At 40.1% G+C, this 26,958-nt stretch overlaps 2 protein-coding genes across 3 annotated transcripts; both read right to left on the bottom strand.

Annotated features, from left to right (window-relative positions):
• Positions 1–1,465: 1,465 nt before the first annotated feature.
• Positions 1,466–10,846, bottom strand: elmod3 (ELMO/CED-12 domain containing 3). 2 transcript variants are annotated; one of them, XM_085293865.1, is made up of 13 exons: positions 10,764–10,846; positions 8,920–9,636; positions 8,080–8,151; positions 7,892–7,966; positions 7,740–7,806; positions 7,342–7,410; positions 7,150–7,238; positions 6,818–6,941; positions 6,578–6,700; positions 6,330–6,460; positions 6,121–6,197; positions 5,886–6,013; positions 1,466–5,367 (listed from the first exon to the last, which is right to left on the bottom strand). In XM_085293865.1, the coding sequence occupies exons 2-13, from the start codon at positions 9,019–9,021 to the stop codon at positions 5,117–5,119; spliced, it is 1,308 nt and encodes a 435-aa protein (XP_085149991.1). In that variant the 5' UTR covers positions 9,022–9,636; positions 10,764–10,846; the 3' UTR covers positions 1,466–5,116. The 2 variants fall into 2 exon arrangements, with proteins under 2 accessions (XP_085149991.1, XP_085149993.1); XM_085293867.1 differs by lacking the exon at positions 10,764–10,846 and adding an exon at positions 10,518–10,757.
• A 4,324-nt stretch (positions 10,847–15,170) lies between these two features.
• On the bottom strand, positions 15,171–17,919 carry star (steroidogenic acute regulatory protein). The gene is made up of 7 exons (XM_085293868.1): positions 17,752–17,919; positions 17,489–17,596; positions 17,236–17,363; positions 16,972–17,130; positions 16,657–16,841; positions 16,454–16,547; positions 15,171–16,350 (listed from the first exon to the last, which is right to left on the bottom strand). Exons 1-7 carry the CDS (start codon positions 17,813–17,815, stop codon positions 16,231–16,233), a joined length of 858 nt encoding a protein of 285 aa, XP_085149994.1. The 5' UTR covers positions 17,816–17,919; the 3' UTR covers positions 15,171–16,230.
• Between the last annotated feature and the right edge of the window lie 9,039 nt (positions 17,920–26,958).

Below are 26,958 nucleotides of genomic sequence, written 5' to 3' on the forward strand. Positions count from 1 at the left end.
TCCAGTATCAAGATTCCATTGAGGCATCTTTGTTAACTCAGTACAAAAGTCTCTTTCGTTTGATTTACATTTTCAACACACCAGCATGTAAACAAGCCAGTAATTTGCTTATCTTATGAAAGATGAGGGGCCTGCCAATACTGCCGATTCCACCCCACTGAAGCAGCGCTGGGACTTATGAGGCTCACTAAAAACTAAACACTGGAAAGGCAAAATGAATCAAGATCAGGTTTAATTTTAATAGGAGTTCACCGATGTTGTTTTGAAAACTAAAAACACTGACAAGGAATTGGAAAAACAGATCAAACTTCAGCTTATGCAACTGAACAGATTAGTCTTGGCAGACTCGCTCTGTGCGTGAGATTATTTTTGCAGCACCACAATAAATGAAACACCATGTGAGTCATGTAGCTCTATGGCAGCATGTTAAAAGTGTGCACTCTAGTGGCTGAACTGCAGAAAATGTACTGACGCACTGCAGAGTACAGATAAGAACAGAGTTAAAAACCTCTGCAAAAGAGGAAAAAGTTGCAGGAAAAAAAAATAAACACTTCATTAGTTGCTAAAAAATAAATACATTTATTACCTTTTTAATCCATCTGTAAAGTTTCTTTTTAAAAAAAAACACCACATACATAAAATGCTCTATCAGACTTAAATATGGCGACTGTGGAAGTCGTTTGAGTACAGTGAAATCACTGTTTAGTAAATACGAACAGCTGATGGACATGGTCAGCAAAAGAAAACCTGGGTAGACCATGACATTTAAACAATGCTCAGTCGGTAGTAAAAAGCCCAACACGTGGGAAGAAAATATCCCCTACACCCTTACACCTCCACCACCACCAGTACTGTAAATGTTAGATATAAAGCAGGATGGCTCCATGCTTTTTCCAACATGTTATCAGTCTTCTGTTGTCCGCTTTTGGTGAGCCTGTGTAATTTGTAGCTTCAATTTCCTGTTCTTGGTTGACAGAAGCAGCCCCCGGTATGGTCTTCTGCTGATGAAGCCCCTCTGCTTCAATGTGCTGCACATTAAGAGTTGCTCTTCTGCATACTTTGGTTGTATGGAGTGGTTATTTCAGTCACTGTTGCCTTCCTCTCAGCTTGAAACACTCTGGCCATTCTTCTCTAACCTCTAGTATCAACAAAGCATTTTCCCTAAGAACACTGCCACTTACTGGATGTTTTCTCTTGTTCAGACCACTCTCTGTAAACTCCAGATAGTTGTGTTGGGAAAATCCCAGCAGTTTCACAAATATTCAGACCAGCCTGTCTGCCACCAACAAACACACCACACTCAAAGACACTTAAACCAGCTTTCTTCCTCATTCTAATGCTCACTTTGAACTTTAGCAGGTTATCTTTACTGAAAGTTAAGCTTTCCACATACTTGATGGCCACCTTTTTATTTAATTTATAAGATTTAAGAGGAAGTTATGATGACTCAATGATTTCCCAGAGAAACAGTTTTTAAACAGCATTTATTTAGCTTTCTCCATACAATACATTTAATGTACAACAGCACATACTGTATTCTCAAATAACTCTCAGTATAAAATAGGGCTTCTACAATCAAGGTACAGTCATAAAATGCTCTGAGGGACATGACGACAGCAACAGTAAAACACCTTCATATAAAGCGCAGGATATTGAGAGAAGTGATTGTATTTGCCAAGCTGCTGCTGTAGGAAGCAGAACTTCAGACCCCACCTCTCAGAGCATCTGACATCCTGCAAGAACCCGTTTTATGTTTCTCTTGGTTCTGGTTTGTCAACTGAAGCGGCTCCAAATGATGATCAAATCATAAGAACATGATCTATTACTGCTGAAAATACAACTTTTGTTAACATGGGAGGATAAAATCAGGCCTTGTTTGGCTATTATATACACATAGGTGATAATACACCAAAGTCAAAGTGCACTCAGCATTATGACTGATGATCAAGCGTATCTTAACAATCATTTATTGAACTGTTTGTGACTGGAGCTGTAAAAACAGGATTGTTTCTGAGTGTTTCCTGACACAAAACACTGAATTACAGCAAAAGTATACCATACTATCACTGAAGCCACAAGAAAGCGATCTTATTTCAACATTATAAGTAAACATCAGCCAATTATAGAATGTCTTTAAAAGGAATTTTATCTGCAGATGTGCATCGGAGTGCGCGTGGGCCTATATAGCGTCGATAAATGTGTCTTTAAATAGAATACACGTAACACTGACCAGCTTTTGTGTTAGTTTGCTATTACGTAGTGCTTCTGGTGGAGGATATACATTACATATCATATCCAATTAGTATGAGAGAAGGCCTAGATACAAGGAAACGTAAAAATAGAGAGAAAGGAGAGATTTGTCTCAAGTCTTGAGGTAAGCAGTGTGTTTCGATATAATGCCCTACAGACAATCATACAGTTACAATCATTAATTCTCTATATACAAACTTCCTGATTTACATACACTGTACTGCTCCTCAGTTTGTAATTGAATAAAACTAAATATGAGACTATGGTGCAAACTTTTTCAAGCGAGGAGGGGAGTCTGACTTCACAAAGCCCGTTTTCATGATGTGGGTGATAATGAACGTTACAATATGGCTATTGAAGATGGCCTGCTTCCTCTTGCATACGTCACACATACTATCAAATATCTACAACAGTGCAAATTTTCCTGATCGATCAAAACACTTGCAAACAATTGGCAAAACTACATCAGCTCACTTTTGAAGTTGTACGGTGGACGAGAAGAATGCAAGTTGGCGATGGACAATTGTCTGAATAGATGCCGACATCGAAAACTCACATGCCTGTGCATTTAACAGTATATATTAATTAATTTGGCATGTTTTAGGGGTAATATTAACTCTGCGTACTGTGTCACACAAATGAATAAAGTCTACCGTGGCACGATGGCTCGAATGAAAGACAAAAGTAAGAGGACAAACCTGCACTCTGCCCCGCATAGCTCTGCTTGGATGTAGGCACCGGGTTTACTATCACCTTCTTAGAAGACAAGTTTGAGCTCAGAAACATATCGAGCCTAGCCCACATCTCTACAAAACACACGCTGTGCCACCTAAATGTGCATCTACTCGAGGAGGCTTCGCAAAAAAAAGGGAAAAAAAAGAAAGAAATGTATGTGCTATAGTAATAACAGTTTGCGCACTCATTAACACTACAGACTGTAACTGAGACGCGACATCAACAAGCTTTTACGAAGAGGAGGAGGCTATAGGATGCTACAGTACTAGTGCTACCTGAACATGCTACAGATTGAGACTACAAAGATGGAGGACTGATTCACATTAGCACAAAGCAGGAACCAGCTTTGCTGAGGAGCTCTACCCATTTCAGCCCACAGAGCTGCTTGCAACCAGCTGTGCCTGGAACCAACATTTGATTATTTAAAAACGCAAACCAAAGGTTGTGTGTGTCTGTGTGTCGTTTGTTTTAGGAGAAATATTGTCTTCACAAATGTTATGAACCATTTTTAAAATGACAGAAGTACCATCTATGCAGCTTGATGGATCAAGTACTTAGTAAAGCTGGCTTATTGTGTGCAGAGGAAAGCACCCCATCTGTAGTCAGTTCCTGTCATATGAAACACACATAGAAACATACTCACACACATTCGCTTGCACAAGTGCACAAACCCTGAAGTTAGGAACGATTTCTATCATCACACGGCACTAGCGTTTTGATAATCTTAGAGTAAGAGCTGGGATTGCATACTGTAGCATACATCTCCTGGGAGAGGCGCCCTTCATCAATATCAGCTCATTTGTTTTTAACCACACATGCATCCACACACAGACACACACTCATACACACTGGAATAAATTTTCAAACTGGTCAAAAAATAAAAAAAAAATAAAAAAAATTTACAATCGCATGCTTTTTAACGGAATGTAAGAAAGCTCAAACCAGAGCTTCGGCTAAAGCTGGGACCAAGCTGAAGCCAAAGTGTCTCCTTTGCTTTAACCAGGAAAAGCAGCGACTTAAGAATTTTGTTCTGGTGGAATTTCATAGTGTTCAAACCGTTCTCACCATCACCAAGCCATTAGTCTGGTAACAGAATTCTGAAGTGTTTTGACACACAACTGTAACGTTATGATTAAAGGGACAGCTGTCCCTTAATAAAGGACTAATATATAGTTTATCTATATAAATAGATAAACACACACATACACTTTATATGTTTTTATATATTATTTAAAATATATTCCCCCATATTAAGTGGGAGCTCTGGACCTAGTCTATTAGACCTCTGGCAACAGACACCTACTTAAAACTGACTACAACCTCACATTTCGACTGATGTCCAAATGACATATGCCATTCACACCAACAGCAAATGCAAGGTGATCAGACCTTTAAAGTAAGCTGCATTCAAAGCCTACAGTGTAGCTGTGAAACCAGTATCTATTAACATTTTCCATCTTCCTCTTCCCACTCAAACTAATGGAAAACCTGCTATTGTATTCTCTAAAGCAGGGATTCAGACTAGTTCATTTTATCTTGTATTACCATAATTTCAACAGAGCCTTTAACAACATACCAGTCATCGCTGCTCTTCAGTTACATTGCATGTGACGGAGCAGTATTTTGGTGCAAAGAAGAATGCCAAGCCTTTGGGGAAAAAAAAAAAGACACTCTCTGCCATGCTTCTCTATAACATTTAGATAACCTGGATAAGAGATCCTTGGAGCAAAATTGTGTATATTTTGTACTTTTAGACAGGTAGACTTCAACCACAATAATTTGGCAGCTATTGATTTGGCTACAAAATCCACAGAAAAGTGCAAATATTCACTTTATTTTGTTTTTGTGACATCTTGAGTTTCTGACCTCTTTATATCTGTTCTATGCACCCATGCTTAATAAATAAGTTAATAACAAAACTCAAACATAACTCTGAAAGATCCCCTAGCATAATCTGATCAAAGTGCAGCACCCCAGCAACAACGGAAGGAGTGGAAGTGTTTGATAAGGTTCAGATAGCAGGTTCTAGATCATGGTCTTGTGGGGCTCTTCTTCTAGCTCCGAGTAAGCCACTCGCACATAAAGTAATAGATAGACTCACACACACAGAAACACTCGCATAGAGTCTAGCTTAGATCAGTCTGGCCTCTCCCTCCATGTCTGGCGGTAGATCACACACTCCTGTGAAGTGCATCTCCTTTCCCTTGCGTGCCTGTGCAGTGCCAGCTTTGGCCCCTCGCTCCCCCAGGCTGGGAGAAGGCTGTTGAGCCACAGGGTCTGGTGACGTCCCACGGGGGATTCCACCTGCCCGCCTCTCTTTCAGGAAGACCTCTAGCCGGCGCAGCATCTGCTTGGGGTTCTTTTTGGCAAACAGCTCCACCTCTGAAGGTTACGAAATACAGAAAATGTGAGATTTGCGGAGGAATGGTAATATGTGTTTTTTCCAGTGTGGAATTCAATGGATAGACCCCTAACTTAGACTAAAGGAAGACTCTTGACATTTGGGAAATCCCATATTTGCTTAGATGCTGAGTGTTGCTTTCAAACAATGATACCAATCACATATTTGTCTCTAAATATGAAGCCAAAAGCTTGCAGCTTAGGTAAGAGGAAAACTATCAACGGTGTGTGAAACAGTTCACTAACCAATAACCAATTATTGAAAAAGTTCAATAATCTCATCTGTGTTAAGGATATGAAAACAGAAATGTAAAAATCACAGGTTGCCATCTGACAAAAGGCTTTGTAACAGGCTGACCTTGGACCTGTATTTTTTTTATTTTTTTTACTTTGCCCTTTAAAGCAGATTAATTTTCTGAGGTTTCCAGTCTTTGTGCCAATTGGCTTCTGACTGCAGCATCACAAGTAAGAGGTAGCATTAGCGTGATTATAAGCACAACCTTTCAGAACAAAGCCAGAGTCAGCGATGGTCTTCTGCTGGGTCTTCCACAGTTGATAAAGGTGCAGATACGTGGCAACGTAGAATTCGTTCAGCACGCCGACCACTTGCTGACGACGATTACACTCCCTGGTATGAACAAAACACAAAGGACAGAGGGTGTCGTGACACCCATCAAACACACTTCTGAAAATGGGATAATTAAAAAAACAAAACAAAACAAATATGAGTCTCACTTGGACAAGGCCTCCTCTCTTAGTACTTGCAGAGCGATGCGGGTCATGTTGATTGACATCACACTAAATGGAAAGTTCTAAAACAGACAAAAACACAATGAATTATTGTTAAAGCAGTAAGGGACAATCATTAAATCAAATGAACACATTTTCCCACTTTGGCTTGAACAAGCTGCCTTGTGAGAGTAAATTTTACTGCCAGGTAACACCTGTGTCGGGTGTTGTGATAATTTGTAGATGTCTCTAGCCAAGGGTAGAGTCTCTGGGTCCATCACAAAATATAGAGTATGCATCAGTCCCAGGAATCCAGTGCCACGTAGGTCAGTGGCAGGGTCTGTACCTGCAGTAAAGAAAGTAAATAAAGGCAAAGCAGCATGATGTTAGCACAGGAGTGATGTCATATTATTAATTATGAATTGAGAACTACCTTTTTACAACAAAATAGAGAGTGTCTTACCCTGAAAGCCAATGTTTTCCCAGTGTACGCCATACCGTGGACAGTCCAACTTGCTGCCAATCAGCTTCTTATAAATGGTCTGGAGGACACGCATGTGGACCGTTTGGCTGTTGTCAACAGGGCCTGTGTAAAGAAACACACATGTGCAAAAGACCCAATTTTTGTTTTTGGAAACACTTAAGGAGTTTTAACTACTTGTGTGATGTTTAGACCAAACAGACCCTTCTAACACACACTCACACTGTGCAATGGCAAAGACGAGATCTCTCTCCTCCAGGAGCTCCCTGTGAAGTCGCGGAGGTCCAAAGAGGAAGTGTGTGATCGCAGCCAGACCAGTCCTGCGAATGGTTGGCTGGATGTTCTTCTGCAGGTGGACATTGAGGAAAAATTTGAAAAAGTGTACTCATTAAAACAATGTATTTATTTGTTTTCAAATGCATCATCATTCTCATACTTTATATTTTTCTATTTACTACACTTAAGACTAGTGATTTTTATGAATAAGATCTAATTCAGATTTCCTCTGTTTGTCATTCTACTTTCTTTGCAGTTTTGTTTTTAGCATTCCTTACCAGCAAATCCCCAAGGTCTGTGGTCTGAAAGTACTGCAGGGCTTCATTGAAGGGGATAAGTGGGGTTGGGTTAAAGTCCTCAGTGAGAGCTGGGAGATCAATATTACAGTTATATTATTATACCATCAACTAACAGACCAAAAATAAGCAAAGTCATTATCATTCTCCTACAAACGGCAAGATTTATCTGACCTGGCTGGGTGTGCTCTAGAGCCTCCCACTCCTGCCTGGCCTTTTCCAACTCCACATTTTCCTTATCATCTGTAAACAAAACAAAGTTGAAGAAAGAAAACGTGCCAATTCAACAAACAGCTTCATTTGGTTCACAGCTTTAACTTAGCACTCCAACAGGGTGAGCTATTTTGCTATGGTGACGTCCACCCAGTCAATCCCCTGTCATGAATCCTTCTTGTCTAACAGACCTGCACCCTCCAGGGTGCCTCCTGTGCTTCCTAAACCCAGGCAACCATAACTCCTGGGTCAGGTGTTACCTGCAATAATTGCTCTGTATCTAGGACGCACACACACACACACACACACACACACACGAGAAGAGGATGTGAGACAAAAATCAAGGTTGTTCATGTTACCTTCAGGCTTGGGCTGGTCTCCAGCTGCCAGGGTTTGCAGAAGACCATTCTGTTTTAATGCTGAAATCTGGAAAATAAAATATTTGGAGACATTAAATTCAAGGAAGTGGCGTGCTGTTTGAAGTCAGACAGTAACAATAGGCTTTAATTACCGGCAGAGATCTGAGTGGTGCGCTGCCATTGGTGTGGTCTTTGACATTATGACCAATAACCAGTCCATTCATGATCTATAAAGCAAAAAAAAAAAAGAAGACAATATGTAGATTTTTTTAAAAGGACACAACACAAGCAAAATCTAATGAGAATGAATCAATGAGAAGTGATTTTTAAGTGTACTCACAGGCTTATGATTGGAGTGTCCATTGGTTATCTCCTCTAATGGTTTACATTCATGAGACAAACCATTTAGACCCTAACAGCAGAGCAGCAGCAGCACAGAACAGGTGCATCAGAAAAACACAATGTAAAAACAGTGCAGCATTCACCCCCTCCATGACAGAGCAACACATTATTACTGGAGGCCATATGCAATTCCTGAAAACTAATACACATATGATTAAAAAAAAATTTAAACAGTGAAATATTTAGTATAATAGGCCAAATTAAATAACAGGTATCCTTTTGAAAGTGGCCTGCTTGGAAACATGCCACTTTTACTGGGATGCTTCTTGTGTGAGGCACACTTATGCTTAAAAACTATGAAAATAATTTAAGGGTGCACATCCACTGGGGAAAATGGCAATAACCTGACTTATGTTGCACCGAAATTGCAAACACACTTACTGATCCAACTGTTTACAAATGAAACTGTACACAAGGACAGCAAAGAGGCCAGGGAGTTAGAGGTAATGTTTTGGCTAGGAAACCAAGCTGGGGATAAAGGAAATGCGCTGTCAGCTGCCACTGATAACAGAAAGGACCTTGACCTTAGACCTTGGGTTAAACACATAAGACATAAGGACTTAAAGCACATCATGTGACATTAAACAAAAGTGCAGGGCAGGAAGGGAAAAATGATTCCTCTGAGAACAATAAAAATCTCCGTAGCAACAATGGTCAGACGGCAGTACTTCTGTTTTGTTGACCAACACGGCAGGTGCTGCTTTCGGTTTTAATGGTTTTAAGTTCCTGTAAATCTAAACACTGGAATGAGATTAAAACAAAGGTCAAATAAGGTTACCTCAATGCGGGAGGCGACATCAATGTCTTCTTCCATTGCATGTGAGCGCGTTGTCTGCTGAACTTGTTTCTGATCCTGGCCTCTAAAGACTTCTGAAGTCATAAACTGAGATTGGCTGATGAGTTGATGCAAGGGCCACCATGGCTTCAGCTGCACACACTTGTAGCTACTGCAAGTATCTATGCGTTTATCATTTTCCCCTCATATATGTAGACAACACGACATCCACAGTCACCTGGTCGATTTTAGAAAGGTGTCGCCGGCAGGAAAAAAAAGTGTTGTTTGAACATCATATTCACGCAAGAGCAATAGTTGTGTGGTTTTCGATGCCAGTCTAACCACGAGTATGGATGCTGACAGGAATCTACAGATATCAGTCCACGAGAGCTGACTGGAGGAAATGGCTACCCATCAATACACAAGTTGCCTGGAAACCTGCCTCTTTTCTCTCCACCACTGACCAGCCCTGCTCTCTTTAGCCCCTCCAGAGGTGCCCGAAACCTGAATAATGACATTCCTGTTCAGGGCTGGGCTCTCCCTGTCCAAGACACTTCATCACTTTGGCACTTAAGATAAATCCAAAGTATCCCAGGCAGTATTCACAAGCACCGAAGCAGCCCTACGTCTCTGGCCTCACGTGAAATGGCATCGAACATCCGAACTCCAGCTGTGCAACGAGATGTGGGGTCATGAAGAGTTGTTGTATGGCAGGAGACACTGTGTGAAAGGCAGTGGTTTAAAAACGCAAAGTTAATAAATGGCTACACAAAAGTAACAGAAAAACCAACCAACAGGCGACAAAGACACAGAATTATGGGTTCTTCCCAGCACGTTTGGCTCATCATATCAAAAACAATAAAACAAGCAAAGGTTCATCACGTATCCTTTAAGTCACAATACATCACAACACCTGGAACAAAAATAGTTCACTTATGCGTTTACCTGTTAGGATGGGCCAAATTATTTTGCTGTGAAAAAAAAAAATCTAATACCTGAACTGAAGACCCTGTTTCTTCCAATGTTGTCTCTGTGTGGGAGGGTCAGAGTATATTGCGTGGTGTAAAATAAATACCTCCTCCCAAGCACTGGTTTTCATACTTATATCTCAAGAACATTTTCAATGCATGACTTTAACTACTCTTTTCTTTTTTCCTTCTTTCTTTTTGTTTACTTTTTTACAGCGTAATATTGCTACTTTTACTAAAGCAAAAGCTCTGCACACTTTCCCATCCGTTTAAAAAAAAAAAAAAAAAAAAAAAAAAAAAAAAAAATCACAGCAATTTTAAAATAAAAGGATAGCACTACAGAAATCAAACACACAGCCGCGACAAAAAAAAAAACAACAACAAAAAACTAGCGAATAAGTTCAGCTTAGTGAGGTGACAGCTGCCTACAGTAACGCTCCGCCGCTCTGACAGCTACCATTATCTGTAGCAACCGAAAAGCTAGCATTATGTCAGCTAGCAACCCCGCAGGCACAAAGACGCAGCTACAGCTTCACCTCAAACGGAGAATGCCACGGCGCATATACTGCATGCAAGTCCGCCGAAATTTACGGCAAACACCACAACATTTTAATTCGTATATAAAACAATCACCTGCATTTAAGGACTCCAGTCCTAGTTAGGTTTTGACACACGAAAAGCCAGCTGCCAGGCTAACTAACGGGCTAGCAGTAGCTCTGCTGAACTGTAACAGGGATGGAGGGGGGGTCTGTCCCCAAATCCAACAGCAACACGAGAATAAATCTGCTTTTGTCTCCAAGTTCCGGCAAATGCAGCAGAAACATTGCGTCCCGCGGCCTGTCTGAAAATATTACGTGATATGAAGCATTTTAAAAGTACCTCAGTTTATGATTGTTTCTCCCTCCAATCTCAGCTTCCCTTCCCCCTGTTGTGTCGAAAAGTGATTGTCTGCCAGAAAGTGATTGCCGTCCGCGGGAGCGCGCGCAGCTGCTTAAAGCTGCAGCGCCCGGATTACTTGCGTTGCCAGCTACTTCCGTGCAACTGATATAACGTGGGGGAAAAAACCCCAAACACATTTATGCCTTTGTTATTAGGCAAAGGTATGCATTTATGGAGCTTTAACGTTTCTTGTAACCGAATTATGACGCTTATCAGAAGGTTGCTTTCAGTGTGTAGCGCAGTCACGAATGACTACACGCATCACGATGGAATAATTAATGCCTACAGGTTTAGTATGTCTACTCTCGTTGTTCATATTTGTTATAAGACTGTCGAATAGTAGTTAAAACAATAAAGACCTATTGTGCCAGTATCACCATGACTCTTTCTTGTTTGTTCAGAATAACGACTGAGAACATGGCATTTTAGCGCTACCAAAAAGTGATTGTGGCCTATAACTTGTCACTGAAACAATATTTCGGCTTCAAACTTGTTGGATATATTCCAGAAGGGTTACATGTGATATATTATATCCCAAAAACTCTCCAAAAACTGCTGAATAACTTGTACAGGAACAATAAAACTGATAATATGCAATTTCCAACCTGCCAAAAAGTGATTGTGGTCTATAACTTGTCACTGAAACAATATTTCTGCTTCAAACTTGGCGTATGTCATTCAGAAGGCTCATATGTCAAATATTACATCTCAAACAGTCTCTTAGAACTGCTGGATAACCTGTAAAGGAACATTAACATTGATAATATGCCATTTTCAGCCTGCCAAAAAGCGATTGTGGCCTATATTTTGTCACTGAAACAATGTTTCTGCTTCAAACTTGGTGGATGTCATCCAAAAGGGTTATTAATTGAAACGAAAACCAAAAACAAATAACAATTACATCCAAGTAAAGAAGAAACCACCAGTTAAAATAAACTAACAAATAGACCAGAAACAGGGGGTATAGCGGAAGCTCAACACCAGTAAACCATGGAACAACATATATATTAATTCTTTGCATACAGTAACTATGCTAACATGTTAGGAACCACAAAATAATTGAATAATCCTACAAACAAATTGCAATCAAAGCTGAACTCTAATGTTGTGAACAACACAGAAACACACACAGCAACACGAACATAAATTAATGAATTAATAAACAAATAAACAACCAATAAATGTCTCCTATAATATTTATTGGTTGTTTATTTGTTTATTAATTCATTAATTTATGTTCGTGTTGCTGTGTGTGTTTTTGGTTTTCGTTTCAATTAATAAGTGCTGTATTGGAATGACATTTTTATTACCGTTTGTTTTGTCTTTCCTATTACTTGGTATTCCTAATGTGTTTAAGCAGATCTCCTCCCACCTGTTTCCATTTGGCCATTATCCTTTTTTTGTATTATTTTTGAATTACAACATTTTTGAAATTTGACGTTTTATGCACAGGTTGAAAATGACATATTATCGGTATTAATGTTCTTTTAAAAGTTTTTCAGCAGTTCTTGGAGAGTGTTTGGGATATAATATGTCACATGTAACCCTTCTGGATGATATCCAACAATTTTGAAGCAGAAACATTTTTTCAGTGACAAGATATAGGTGGTAATCACTTTTTGGCAGGCTTAAAATGGCATATTATCAATGTTAATGTTCCTTTAAAAGTTATTCAGCATTTCTTAGAGACTGTTTGGGATATGATGTGCCACATATGATCCTTTTGGATGATACCCAACAAGTTTGAAGTAGAAATATTGTTTCAGTGACAAGATATAGGCCACAATCACTTTTTGGCAGGTTGAAAATTGCATATTGTCAGTTTTATTGTTCCTTAATGGTAATTTAGCAGTTCTGAGGGACTGTTTGAGATGTAATATTTGACATATGACCCTTCTGAATGACATCCACCAAGTTTGAAGCAGAAATAGTATTTCAGTGACAAGATATAGTCCACAATCACTTTTTGGCAGCTTGAAAATGGCGTATTAATGGTCCTTTAATAGTTATTCAACAGTCCTTAGAGACTGTTTGAGATATAATGTGTCACATGTAACCCTTTTGGATAACATCCACCAAGTTTGAAGAAGAAATAGTATGTCAGTGACAAGTTATAGTCCACAATCACTTTTTGGCAGGTTGAAAATGACATATTATCGGTATTAATGTTATTTTAAAAGTTTTTCAGCAGTTCTTGGAGAGTGTTTGAGATATAACATGTCACATAGGACCCTTCTGAAAGACATCCACCAAGTTTGAAGCAGAAACATTGTTTCAGTGACAAGTTATAGACCACAATCGCTTTTTGGCAGGTTGGAAATTGCATATTATCAGTTTTATTGTTCCTGTACAAGTTATTCAGCAGTTCTTGGAGAGTTTTTGGGAAATAATATATCACATGTAACCCTTCTGGAATATATCCAACAAGTTTGAAGCCGAAATATTGTTTCAGTGACAAGTTATAGGCCACAATCACTTTTTGGTAGCGCTAAAATGCCATGTTCTCAGTCGTTATTCTGAACAAACAAGAAAGAGTCATGGTGATACTGGCACAATAGGTCTTTATTGTTTTAACTACTATTCGACAGTCTTATAACAAATATGAACAACGAGAGTAGACATACTAAACCTGTAGGCATTAATTATTCCATCGTGATGCGTGTAGTCATTCGTGACTGCGCTACACACTGAAAGCAACCTTCTGATAAGCGTCATAATTCGGTTACAAGAAACGTTAAAGCTCCATAAATGCATACCTTTGCCTAATAACAAAGGCATAAATGTGTTTGGGGTTTTTTCCCCCACGTTATATCAGTTGCACGGAAGTAGCTGGCAACGCAAGTAATCCGGGCGCTGCAGCTTTAAGCAGCTGCGCGCGCTCCCGCGGACGGCAATCACTATCTGGCAGACAATCACTTTTGGGCACAACACCGGTAATTTCGAGTGCATCTTGGGAATTGTGGTTTCCTGTCCGACTCTATCTTCATTACGTCATCGCATTCTCGAGCTCAGGTATACAGGAGCTGTGGGACATCGAGACGCCTTCCGTTACCTTTGATTCTCGCTCCTTTTTCTTGCTCAATATGTAGTAAAAAAATAAAAAATAAAAATCTATTCCGAAAAGAAATAAAAAGGAAAAACGAAAACAGAAATAATAAAATAAGGTTCTGAAAATTCTAATTTACTTTTGACTTGGCACTTTCTCCCTTTCTATAAGATGAAAGAATGCGCCTAAAATTCAGACTTCAATTTAGACCACACGAGGGCACACAGATGGAAATGGGTTTGAAAAAAAAAAATCAAGGCTGTCAGTGCCAAGGAGATATTTTTTTCTTTTTTTAGTCTTCCTGGTTACACAGCTTATCTGCACTGGATAATTTCCTCTTTCCTATCCAAGAATCCAAGAATTTTTTCTTTTTAGTGAAAGACTATCTCTAAATGGCTACAACTCACATTACATCTACTTACCCCCGGAACATTTGGTATGCGGTAAACAAGCTGCACTTGGGGATGCTATGCTTTAAAAATTTAAGTGCATGCAGTTATATGCAACCAAACTGGACCCCCGGATTTCTCAAAAAGCCCTATGGGGGAATTTGAAAATGGCTCCCATTTGACCTCACACTCTAAACTAAGGCTTTAGTGGCATGACATAACCGCATCATCCCGAGTAGTACAGGTTAATATATTTTTTATTAGAAATGGGAAGTCAGACCTATACTCTGCAATTAAACTAATCCAGGTCCCTGCTATCTGCCCTGCCAAGAAAATGAGCAGTTACAAAACATTTTGGATCAACTAAAACTACACAGAATAGGCAAAATGTTACACAACTGGCAGTAATGGAGGAGAGATTTCCTGTTTGGGCTGAAATCCACTGTTACTTGATCTTGGGGAATGTGCTGCTGGCTCGCATAGGACTGCTAGCTGCTGGACTCCTTACATTTCGGAGTGGCCAAACACCTGCTCGTTCTGGCAAACGCTCAGCCTGAAAACTCATCAAGGGATAGGAAGACATTTTTCATGAGCTACATTCATCACGGGTTTAAAAAGAGCCTCTAAATCCATCCATCGCCTCCCCGTCAAAGAGGAATAATTCTTATCATTATTGCTGTGCTATTTAAAAGAGGAGTTTTGGTTTCATGTTGAGCTTGGTGTTTTACTTGTGTGTGTTTTTTCCGTTACTGGGATTTGAATTTCTGTCATTTTTTAAAAATCTCTGTGATCAAATAAAAAAGTCAAGCAAATGGCACTTAAAGTGTTTAATGTTATCTGTTTTTTCCCAACAGGAAAGAGCAGAGAAATCATTCATCAACAGCATAATAAAAAGCACAAAAACACACACCCTAATGATTCTACTGTCATTTATTCAACACCGCTTTATGTTACAATAGCTCATAGCCAAATACATCTGCAAAATATCAATAAATAAAACAATGAAATAACAGTGCAATTTCGCAGAAGAGGTAGGGGCAATAAATGACTGTTTTCTGCCAAAGTGGGATGATGATGATGATGTATGAATATGTCAGAAAGCATACACTGACTTTTGCAGAAGGTCTTACCAGGACGGTGAGTCATTGAGGCCAGTGAAATTGTGACATGATTATTATTTTTCTATTTCCTTTTACAGTTTTAAATTGTTTTAATATTCATTTTTTACATGCTTGCTGATGAGTACCTGAATCAGACTTAAAACATTCTGTTCAAGGGGAAATGACTAAATTGTGTTTTCCCAAAAGAGAATTCCAATCTCTGTGACTTTTCAAATTTAACAGATAAATTCTCCAAGCTTGGCCTGATCAAATTTAGAAAAGAAAACAACAAGGAGTGAACAACACCAGAGCCACAGGTGAAAGGTCCAACCCAGACTCTTAAGATCAGTAATCCACAAACCCAACATTGCAGTTTATAGTGGTGTGGTGCTGGATATACATTTTAAATGGCATTCAGTTTCTCTTCACTTTGCAGTTTAGTGTTCACTTTGTGATCAGAACTCTTAAAGGTGTTATTATGTGCTCTAAAAACCCCACAATTTTATTATATGACTGTCGCCTGCCTTTAATCAGTAGCATTATATTTACAGGGCACTTGTTTGAGACTGAATCTCTCTGAAGGATTTTAGCCTAGTTGTTTTAAAACACCCAAAAAGGGACCTGAGACACTAAAAGCCAAAGGCGATTCCTAACCTGGTTAAAAACAATGAAAGCACACAGTCTGTAAGACTGGTGTTAGAGACAATCATGGCAGATTTTCTATTTTTTAGGGAAAGAAAAACACACATTTACCGACTGCAGCAGTTTAAGCAGATAAATATGAGTTTTGTTTTGGGTTTTTTCTTTTGTAAATGAGCAGAGGCTACTTTTCTGCCACGTCTCTGGTGCCAAAGCTCAATAGACATCCAGTGTCACCAGGTAGGAGACATCTCCACGGAAACATTGTTAGCCATCCTTTTCCTGAGGTGGCTGGCAAAGTCCACCTGCGTCTGAGCGAGCACTTTGTTTATGATTGTCTTTGGGATCCAGCCCTGCCAATGACAGAGACAAAACCAGTGTCAGTTTGAATCAAATGACGCTTTTACACAAATCTAATACCAGTGAAAGGGAAGATGCAAACTTGATCATTCATACCTTTAGATCTATACTTAGTAACCAGGTGAATTTGGTCTTATTTGGGTCTTCAGCGCAGGGCTTCATAACTATGCAGGTTGGCCCGTTTTCCGCTCTGAGAAATGTAATGATTAACAGACAGTGTCACTTTAAAATAATCTGCACGCAAACAGTCTGTGCATCCATAAAGTAATGCCCCGGAGTGATGGCTCCCCATTGCTTACCTGACAACACCCCTCTGCTCAGGCATCTTTGGGTGCTGAGTGGACATTCCTGCCAGGAAGCAGGTGGAGCCTCGCCGCTTGGCACATCGGACACTGACAAAGTCCCTGGGTCCCACCACATTGCCGGGGGTCTCTGCGGATACCTCATGGGTGATCATCGTGTCCTGGCCGATCTTTTGGAGAATCTGGAGAATTCCAAAGTAAAGCATCATTAATTAACATTTCTGGATATATTTGTGTAACATGTTGTAAGTGTACGCTTTTAAAATAACAGAATAAAAGAAGCAATAACCATTAATTTTTCAACTTTCTTACTTTGACTTCTTTCACATTTGGGTTCCACTCCCCCATTTGCTCCATATTTCCAACTAGCTCTTTGTAAAGATCATCAGGATGTTGCTCCAGCATCACTTCTAGCTTGAACACCTTCCCGACATGAGGTAGCACTTTGCTCAGGACCTTGTCTCCATTCGCCTGCAGAAGAGAGGGAATGGGGACGAGAAGTGTTAAAATGTGAAGTTTCATAGCGGAGCTAATACAAAAACACTTGACTTTGATGCCAATAATGTATGCACGCACAGCAACAGTTTCAGTGGTCCAGCCGTCCTGCTCGCTGAGGATTCTGATGGCCTTTTGCAGTGCATCTTCACCTTGTTTCAAATAAGACATCTCCTCCTCATTGTAACCCTCTTCTTTAATCTGAGAACCTTAAAACCAAATTTCAATTATCTGAATTATACCTGTTTATGTCTTATTCTATGATTAAAAAAATCTGATCATGCATGACCTTTTTTTTCGCATTACAGTGACTGAAACAATCACAACAACTCACTGAGAAGAGAGTTTCGACGGTGGACTTGGCTGATCCAGTTACTGGGGCCTGGACCTGCCAGCTTGTACAGCTCATGATGAATGGCTACCATGGCATTCTTCCTCAAACCTGGAAAGCGCAGACAGAAAATACTCCGTCACTGTACCAGAACTTCCAGAAGGATTATCGAACAACATCTGTCTTCATTTTTTCTTTACTTATCAGGCTGGCATGTAGACTGCAACTTGGAATTTGTGGATGAATTTGTGGATTCGTTCACTCACCTGTCATATTCCTCATGTGCCGATAGGAGATGCCAGCACACAGTTTAAAAGTAGCAGGCAGCATTTTCAGTTTCGAAGAGCGATGAGAAAAAACTGTGTGAAGGCAAGAAGATTGCAGAGATTCAAACTCTCTCTGAGCTGTGAATGTTTTAAATGGCCCAGCTCCTGGGTCCATATATATAGGAGCACTGCCCACAAGGCCGCCTTGCTATCACTGTGCAGATAAACACACACACATTTCACTGTACAAATGGCCATGCCACCAAGGTTGCATCGCGCACGCAACAAGAATGCCCCACACTCTCACAAACACTCTGTGGGATTGTGTCCAGCATCCAGGCCTCCTCCTCGCTCACTTAAGCAGACACAGACATTAGTATATCAGTGGGTGACACTGGGAAAAAACAGCCTTTCGTCAGCAATGAAAACACCCAAAAGAGAGGTCAGTGCGAGAGACCCTGAGTGACTCATGCATCCCTTCATGGCCCATTACATGCTAAACACTCTCTGGAATTTGAGGGCAAAAATTTTCCATTCAGTTAGGCTTGTTTCTTCTCCCAGTATGACTGAACCCTGAATGGTACTTGGAAATATAAATGAGTGAAATGATCAGACATTAACTTTAATGTTGTGCTTGGAGACTTTGGGCTCCCTTTAACAAAAACAACAGCAAAATGTGTTTGAAGATGGCTTTAAATGGACAATGTTCGTAAGACATCTGCTGTAAAGGGTTTTGCTCGTGTTTTTAAGTCTCAGAGACCTTAACTGCAAAGGTTTCAGCTATGGATAAATAGGGTGGATTTTCATAAACTATCTCAGTGGCTATTTCTGAGAATTTTTTTAAGGTTTTTAGGATTTATTGTTGTATATTTTTTTCTACAGAAAATGTTTAGACCACATTTAGCTATGTCACCATGTGGGGCAGCATTGTTCCTTATCAGTGAGCAAATAAAAGGAAGATGCACAGGCCACGGCCCTGTGTTTCTTCACACTCTACATTACATATTAAATGATTTCCCTTTGGGAATTTTTATTTACGTTAGGGCAAAAGATAAAAAAAAAAAAAAAAAACTTTTAAGAACAAAAATGGTTGATTTTGCAACAATATGTGTAAAAAGCAAGCATTAAAACCACATCTATGCACTGAGCTGTAGTTATCCAGAGCAAAAAGTAACCCTGAGGTCGAAGGAAGTACGTAACTGTGGGTGATTCTGACAAAAATGCATATTCTGAGTGTTTTGACTGTGAAGAAACAGGGAGAGTGTCAAAATGTTTTGTTTTGTTCAAGTGCAAACTGACAGGAAGTATGAATAACAATTTGCTGCTGAGAACTGAACATCCTTAAACATCTTTTTTACATTTACAGTATTTATCACGGCCGATATTCTGACAACAGCTCATACAAAACAGATGTACAGAAGCGTTCCTTATACTAGGAAAACTGACTTTGTATAACATACTTTAGGATTAAACAATAATAAGAGAGCAATAAAATTTTAATGCAAGCAACCAAACTTCACTATGAATCTTTTGCCGCCTGCCCATTACATCACACTTTTCTTGAAAGTTCTTCCTGAAGGCTTGGTTAATCATCAGATGCTGCACCACCATCTGTGAAAAACATATTTTATCAAACTGCTCACGTGTTTCGTGAACCTTGCTTGCTTCTTCCAAGAAAAACCCTGGCTATCTAACAGAAATATTGCCTCAGTGGGCCCTGCACGTCAAGCATGTGCTCAGAGTCAGGGGAACAGTCAAGTGAGTTGCAGGTCATCTGATTAGTGAACAGGAACGCATGCAGAAAAAACCCCCTAAAAAATCACCACTATCAAATAAATAAATTACCAAAAAAGCCTTAACCTACAACCTTGTGTCCCTCTGGCTTGATGACAGGAATCATCTATCAGTCCATTTGGCCTTCTGCAGGGTGACTTTTTTTTATTTACCATGGGAACACACACTCCTAGTGTCTTAACCATTTCTGGGCCACAGTGGACACAGTGCAGATTCTAGGCTGGTAAAGGTTAAGGGGTCAGACTCTATGTCTTAAAAGAAGGTACATTTCTGTAAGTGAAATGGTAAATGGCCTGTATTTGTATAGCGCTTTACACTACATTCAGTCATTCACACACTGGTGATGGCAAGCTACATTGTAGCCACAGCTGCCCTGGGATGCACTGACAGAGGCGAGGCTGCTGGACACTGGTGCCACCGGGCCCTCTGACCACCACCAGTAGGCAACAGGTGAAGTGTCTTGCCCAAGGACACAACGACCAAGACTGTCTGAGCCAGGGCTCGAACCGGCAACCTTCCGATTACAAGATGAACTGCCAACTGCCACGATCGCCCCAGTGCTCTAGCTTTTGATCCTGGAACAGGGAGTCATTACTAACTGATGAGATGTAATGCAGTTTTAACATTTCGGCTTAATATCCTCAACATTTGTTTGACTTGACACTAGGACAATTTTTTTCTTCCTTTTCTTTAACTTTCATATCATATGGATTGAATACTTCTGCATAAATAAAGGTATATGAGATACATAAAAGGCTATGCGAAAAGATGTTGTGCTCATTACTCAACCTCCAGCATTAAATTTCTGTTCTTGTGAATTCACAATACTGAATAAAATCAGGACCAAAGTGGTGAATAACGTAAATATGTGACATGTACTGGATGTACAGTTATTCCCCTAATAGTCTTGGAAAAAATAAAGTTTTCATAGAACATTGTTTATCATTATTACTTGCTTTTATTTAGTTTAATCTCTTTATGCTATTTTAACTTGAATTTTGTTCTTCAAAAGTGTCGTATAAATAGGGTTGCCAACTCCCTGAAAAATAAATAAGGGACACCTCGTGGCCAGGGCCGGGCAACCCAGTTCACCCTTCCCAGTGTGGTGAATTTTGTAGCTCTTTTTTTTGTGTGTGAAATTATTTTTTAACCATTTGACTTGAATTTGATTTAAGCAGATGCATATTCTTTGTGATATGACCATATGGGAAACAAATGATCATTTAGCCATTTATTTTTAGCTCAAAATGACAACATTAACACAGTAAAACAGGTCTCTTTCTTAAACAGAAGCCTGTCATGCTTAACTTTTGAGAATATAAGTAAATCTTTCTTTAAAAGAACTCTGTCCTGCTTAACTTAAAATAATAGAAACCCACTTGTTTGTAAACCCACTTGTTCCCATGATTACGCATCATAACTCATCATCATTATTAATCTATGTATTACTTTTATGTATTAGTGATCTATTTGTTGTAATCATCTATCCTTGCAGTTGTTTATTACACAAAATAAATTATATTATCACACTTCTGGCCACATAGCGCTGATATTCACTGCACATGCCCATATTAACCTTAACCAGAGGGTTTAAAAAAACAAACCAGTGTTTACATACCATATCTGCTTCTGCCGTGGCCTGGTGGACAAAAAATTGGTTAAGGGTTCCCCGAGCTTTCACGCCCCTCGTGTTCTTCATGTGCCCACCACTAGAAGCATGCCTATGGAAAAAGTGCGCCGGCACACAGTGCAGTGCGCTTTAAATGTGTTATCATGCATTTTCCCAGCCAGGTGTTTTCCTTTTCCCATTCCTCCTTGTACTTTTGCAGCCTTTTTTTTTCTTCCTTTCTCTGAAGGGAACAAACATTGCTGCTCTAATGCTGGGCTTACACTGAGACGATTTTTGAGTCGTGCGACCGATTTGGTGATCGGACCGATTTTGGCCTTCATCGTGCATCGTGTAGTATACGTGGGGTAACGAGAAGCGATTAACACCTCACGACAGAGAGCGACAGATTTTCTGTTATAACCTTCATTTTATGGAGGCACAGTGTGAGCACTCAGGTCGCATCAGAGCATCGGGCGGTATAGTGTGAGACCTAGGGTTGCCAACTCCCTGAAAAATAAATAAGGGACACCTCGTGGCCAGGGCCGGGCGACCCAGTTGTCTTCACCCTTCCCAGTGTGGTGAATTTTCTAGCTCTTTTTTTGTGTGTGAAATTATTTTTTTAACCATTTGACTTGAAGTTGATTTAAGTAGATGCATATTCTATTCTTTGTGATATGAACACATGTGAAACAAATGATCATTTAGCCATTTATTTTTAGCTCAAAATGACAACATTAACACAGTAAAACAGGTCTCTTTCTTAAACAGAAGCCTGTCATGCTTAACTTTTGAGAATATAAGTAAATCTTTCTTTAAAAGCACTCTGTCCTGCTTAACTTAAAATAATAGAAAACAATAGAAAGAAAAATATTCTTGTAACAGTGCACATTTAGTGCATTTAGTACAATTGGCTTCAGTTGAGGTATTATTTCAGCTTTTCTAAAGCTAATCAGCTGCTCCTGTTTGTAAACCCGCTTGTTCCCATGATTACGCATCATAACTCATCATCATTATTCATCTATGTATTACTTTTATGTATTAGTCATCAATTTGTTGTAATCATCTATCCTTGCAGTTGTTTATTACACAAAATAAATTATATTATCACACTTCTGGCCACATAGCGCTGATATTCACTGCACATGCCCATATTAACGTTTTCCAGCCAGGTGTTTTCCTTTTCCCATTCTTCCCTTTCTCTGAGGGGAACAAACATTGCTGCTCTAATGCTGGGCTCACACTGTGCGATTTTTGGCCCATTTTGAGCCGATTTTTGAGTGATCGGACCGATTTTGGCCTTCATCGTGCGTCGTGTAGTATACGTGGGGTAACGAGAAGTGATTAACACCTCACGACCAGCTCCCGATCATCAATCGCTCGTGAGGTTCTCACCACAGCCGCTCACACTGCTCGCGCGCAAACGTTGGTGAAAAAGACGGCGCAGCACGGCTGTGCAGCGTGTGATCTGGACACAAGCGACGGAGGCACAACTTGTAGAACTTTGGAAAGCTCATCCGAGCCTTTTCGATGTGGCATCACAAAATTATCACAACCACAACAACCGTGAAAATAGTTGGATTTACACTGCTGCTCAATCACAGCTGCCTGATCAATGTTTTTCATTAGCAATTTAGCAAAGTTGATGGTAGTGGTGTGTCTGTGTGAGTGAAAGACAGAGAGAGCGAGCGACAGATTTTCTGTTATAACCTTCATGTTATGGAGGCACAGTGTGAGCACTCAGGTCGCATCAGAGCATCGGGCCGTATAGTGTGAGACCTGCATCGTGACCTACCAACTTCCAACCCCTGCGAGTCAATCGTGCAGTTTGAGCAGGAGCTGAATAACGTGACTGAAAAAATCGCACAGTGTCTGCCCAGCTTTAGGTGTACTGTCATCCGAGACTTGCACCGCAGAGTCGGCGTTTGTTCCCCTGTTGGCCATGCTTCTTGTTGTGGTCATCTGTTGTCTTCCGGTATTTTCTCCGCAAGCGACCTTTCCTCGACCAATGAGATGAGCGGTAATCTGAATTGTCATACTCGAATTGTCATAAGTGTGCTGTCAGCTCATTGGTCACAAAGCAGGAGAGGGGCTGGGAATTATGTTTTCAAACAAAGTGTTAATTCCATAAACATTTATAGACTACTTTTGATTCTCACTGTATTACGGGACAAAGTGCGTCCCTTATTAGCTCAACACGGGACGTGTACTTTTGTTTCTAAATACAGGACGATTCCGTTTTTTAAGGGACGGTTGGCAACCCTACTTATAAATAAACCTTACTTACTCAGTGCTTCTATAGGAATTAAGAGGGAAAGTAACAGCCAGGTGCTGCAAATCAATAAACTTGATTAGCTGGGTATCACAAAGTATGTTACAAGGCTACATCTAAGACTCTGCAGTCCTGAGTAAGCATGTTAAAAATGAAGGTTTATTAATAATGGATTGGATTTATATAGCGCTTTTCAAGGCACCCAAAGCGCTTTACAATGCCACTATTCATTCACTCTCACATTCATACACTGGTGGAGGCAAGCTACAGTTGTAGCCACAGCTGCCCTGGGGCAGACTGACAGAAGCGAGGCTGCCATATCGCGCCATCGGCCCCTCTGGCCAAGACCAGTAGGCAAGTAGGGTAAAGTGTCTTGCCCAGGGACACAACGACCAGGACAGAGAGCCCTGGGATCGAACCGGCGACCTTCCGGTTACAGATGCGATTCCCAACCCCCTGAGCCACGGTCGCCTCTATTAGGCTACAGTACAATTAGAGAAAGATTAAACAAGTATGCTTTTGTCTTGTTTTTTCAGAGGGAAGAACACCGTAGTGTGTAGGGACGGCACCTTGCTCAGGGGTACCTCAGGGTAGCCGTTCAGTGGATTCAAACCCGCGACCACTCTACCTACTGAGATCTCAAGAGAGCTGTGCATAAACAGTTGCCTGCAAACCTCAATGAACTGAAGCAATGCTTTAAAGATTGAGCCAAAATGCCTCCACAGTGGAAAATGGAGGCATCCACAAGGAAATGAAGCTATGATAGAGTGATATTAACACAATGTACGCACTTAAAAACACAAACTCTGGCTATGGATGAGGCCTCATAATGGTTTACAAAATATATTTTTTACACATTTTGCCCCTTCATTTTGTACTCACATTTAAACATCTACATGGCCTATGAGAACTTAGTTACTGCACAATGATTCTCTGCATTTATTTGCCTGTAAAATATTACACTATGGGAATGCAATATTGCTGATCATCTGTTTGTAAAGGAAACATTAAAAACAAACCTCAATCAGGGTTGTCAAGCTCATACAGCTGCTTTTATCTTAAGGGGAGCCAGACCATTGAAACTACACGATGAAAGCATAAAATTACAGTCTTTATTATATTTAATATAAACAGTTTTTGTTAATTTACTGTAGACTCACAAATAGTGGAAGAAAAAACAAGAACTTTCCCAGTATTTGATTGTTTACCTGTTAGTTAATTACTGCACTGGGCAGTCTTAATCAATAACGCACTAAAGCTATAAAAGTTAAAAATCTATGCACTACTTTCCAGAAGTGTCCAGTTGACCAGGTTTGGAGTCTTCGCCTGGCTGATTCTGACCCCTGGCCTTATATTTGACACTGGTGCCCTAAATGACAACATTCTTACAGCATAGTAAAGTTGTACGAATGCAGTATATATCACAAAAAGAAAAAGTCTTTGCAACCAGCACAGAGCAGGCAGGGAAATAAATAGACAAACTGTAGAGTACTCAAACTATAATACAGAGTTTATTGGGACTTGAAGGACACAGTGGGTTTGGCTTTCACATGCACTCAGCACTTTGCTGTATATCACATTTAAGAAGGAAAATTCCCTCATTGATTCACTCCTCTCCATCCTTTTGCTCCTCCTTCCCTTCACTTCCAACAAACCATGTGAGTTTGTGTGTATTGGTGTTGACACGTTCCCCCAGCGAAGCAAACAGAGCATGACAGTCAGAGAATAAACAAAGTGCTGATATTTGTGTGGGCATTGTCTGAGAGCTCATGCTAACAAGGAGGCACTTCAGTCTGATTCAGATTTTTTTTTCATATCAAGTACGCAGAGGGAAAAAAAAAGGCTTGTGTGAGATTGGTAAGGACGATTAAAAAGTATTGCATGGACCAGCTTTCACTACCTCAAACAGGGAAAATACTACATTCTTAAATTAACAAGAGCCTGAACTCTTCCTCCCTTTTAACTGGCGGTGCTGCTGCGAGAAGGCCACTTCTATGCGCGGAGATCCTCTGGTGTCTCCCTCTCCTCCTCCTGGCTCTAGCATGACTGAACTGGACTCATTAAGGGAAAAAAAAAATCAAAAGGCAAACCTTTCACATAGCTGTGTGTCCAACTGTAATCGAAGACACAGGGTATCAAGAGGAAGACCCTTTAGATTTGTGAGGCATTTTTGAAGAGCGAGTTGAGGGTAGGTGTAAGAGGGCTAAAACATAACATAACCTGAACAGCAAATGTCTATGCAGCAGTATCTTTTTACATGGACAAACAAAAAGGCATAGGGAGAACAAGAACACTTTAGTTTTGGATGTAGAAAAACAAACGTCATGTGACAATATCACGACAATAATGTGCCTTAATGATCAGAGGTAAAACATTTTCATTTGGTAACAAAACAGCATGACATTATTTGAAATTGTGCAACTTGGTCAGGCTGAGTGCATGTGTTCCTCTCCACTCTGTGGGGACTGTGCAGAAAATCTGAGCAAAACCGAACAAAACAAAAACAACAAAAAGAAAAAAAAAAAGAAAAAGAAAAGAAGTAGAGTTCTGTTTCTGTACAGCATGTTAATTAGTTTGTCAAACTCCACATAATCTCAAATATAAAGTGACACTGTAAACTGAGGGAGGGGGGGACGTCTGCGTGTATATGATGGTAACATCAGTGGAATGAGGTATGCAAAAGCGAAAGGGATACAGCTGTCCATACTTACACTTGTCCATGCAATGAAAACACAACACGAGTCTCACAATTCTGAGGGTGCGCGTCGATCTGATTGTGTATGTACTGTATGCATGTATGTGTGCTTTAAGCGGTATGATATGTCTGCAGGCTCATATTTAGAGAAAGAAAAGTGTCGAAAAGGGATCACGCATTGTGATCCTCCTGTTGTTCCAAACAACGGCTAAAAAAAGCCTAAACAAAAAACCTTCAATAAAACCCCAAAATTCAACAATGACAACAGTATCACAAAACTAAACCGTAATCTTTGGCCTGAGTGTACGGCAAGGCAATGTACATTTATGTGTTGAGGTTGTTGAGGTGATGTGTTCTGAATGTTTAGGAGTGATCTGAGGTATGGCAGGTGAAAAAACATGTTAAAGTTGTGCAGATGGCGACACCTGGGGAGGCGGGGGCGGGTGCTGTCGATAGATGGAGAGATATCGGTACGAGATACAGGCCAGAAAGAAAGTACACGACTGAAAGTGACTGGAAAAAAAGATAATCTTTTCTTCTCTTTTTTGTCTCGAAAAACAAATAAACAAATAAACCAAAAAAAAAAAATAAAATAAAAATTCACCAAGACCCCATCTTCAATTCCCTGTGGTGGTCTTTATTATACAGTGGATCCCCTGAATATTAGCTTGTTTTCTATCCTTTTTTTTTTTGTTTAATTTCATCACTATCAGTGGCTCTGTTCTACAGTCCAACAATCCTGAGGGTAGGTAAGGTTTGTCTAAACATTTCCAAAAGTCTCTGCAACACTGACCATCCTACTTCAAATGCCCAGGACATTAGGGCATGGTCATCCCCCCT

This window comes from Mchenga conophoros, linkage group LG12 (genome assembly GCF_057382185.1).
Source record: "Mchenga conophoros isolate Kocher_MC1m ecotype Shallow Benthic linkage group LG12, M_conophoros_male_GT1.1, whole genome shotgun sequence".
Lineage (NCBI taxonomy): Eukaryota > Metazoa > Chordata > Actinopteri > Cichliformes > Cichlidae > Mchenga > Mchenga conophoros.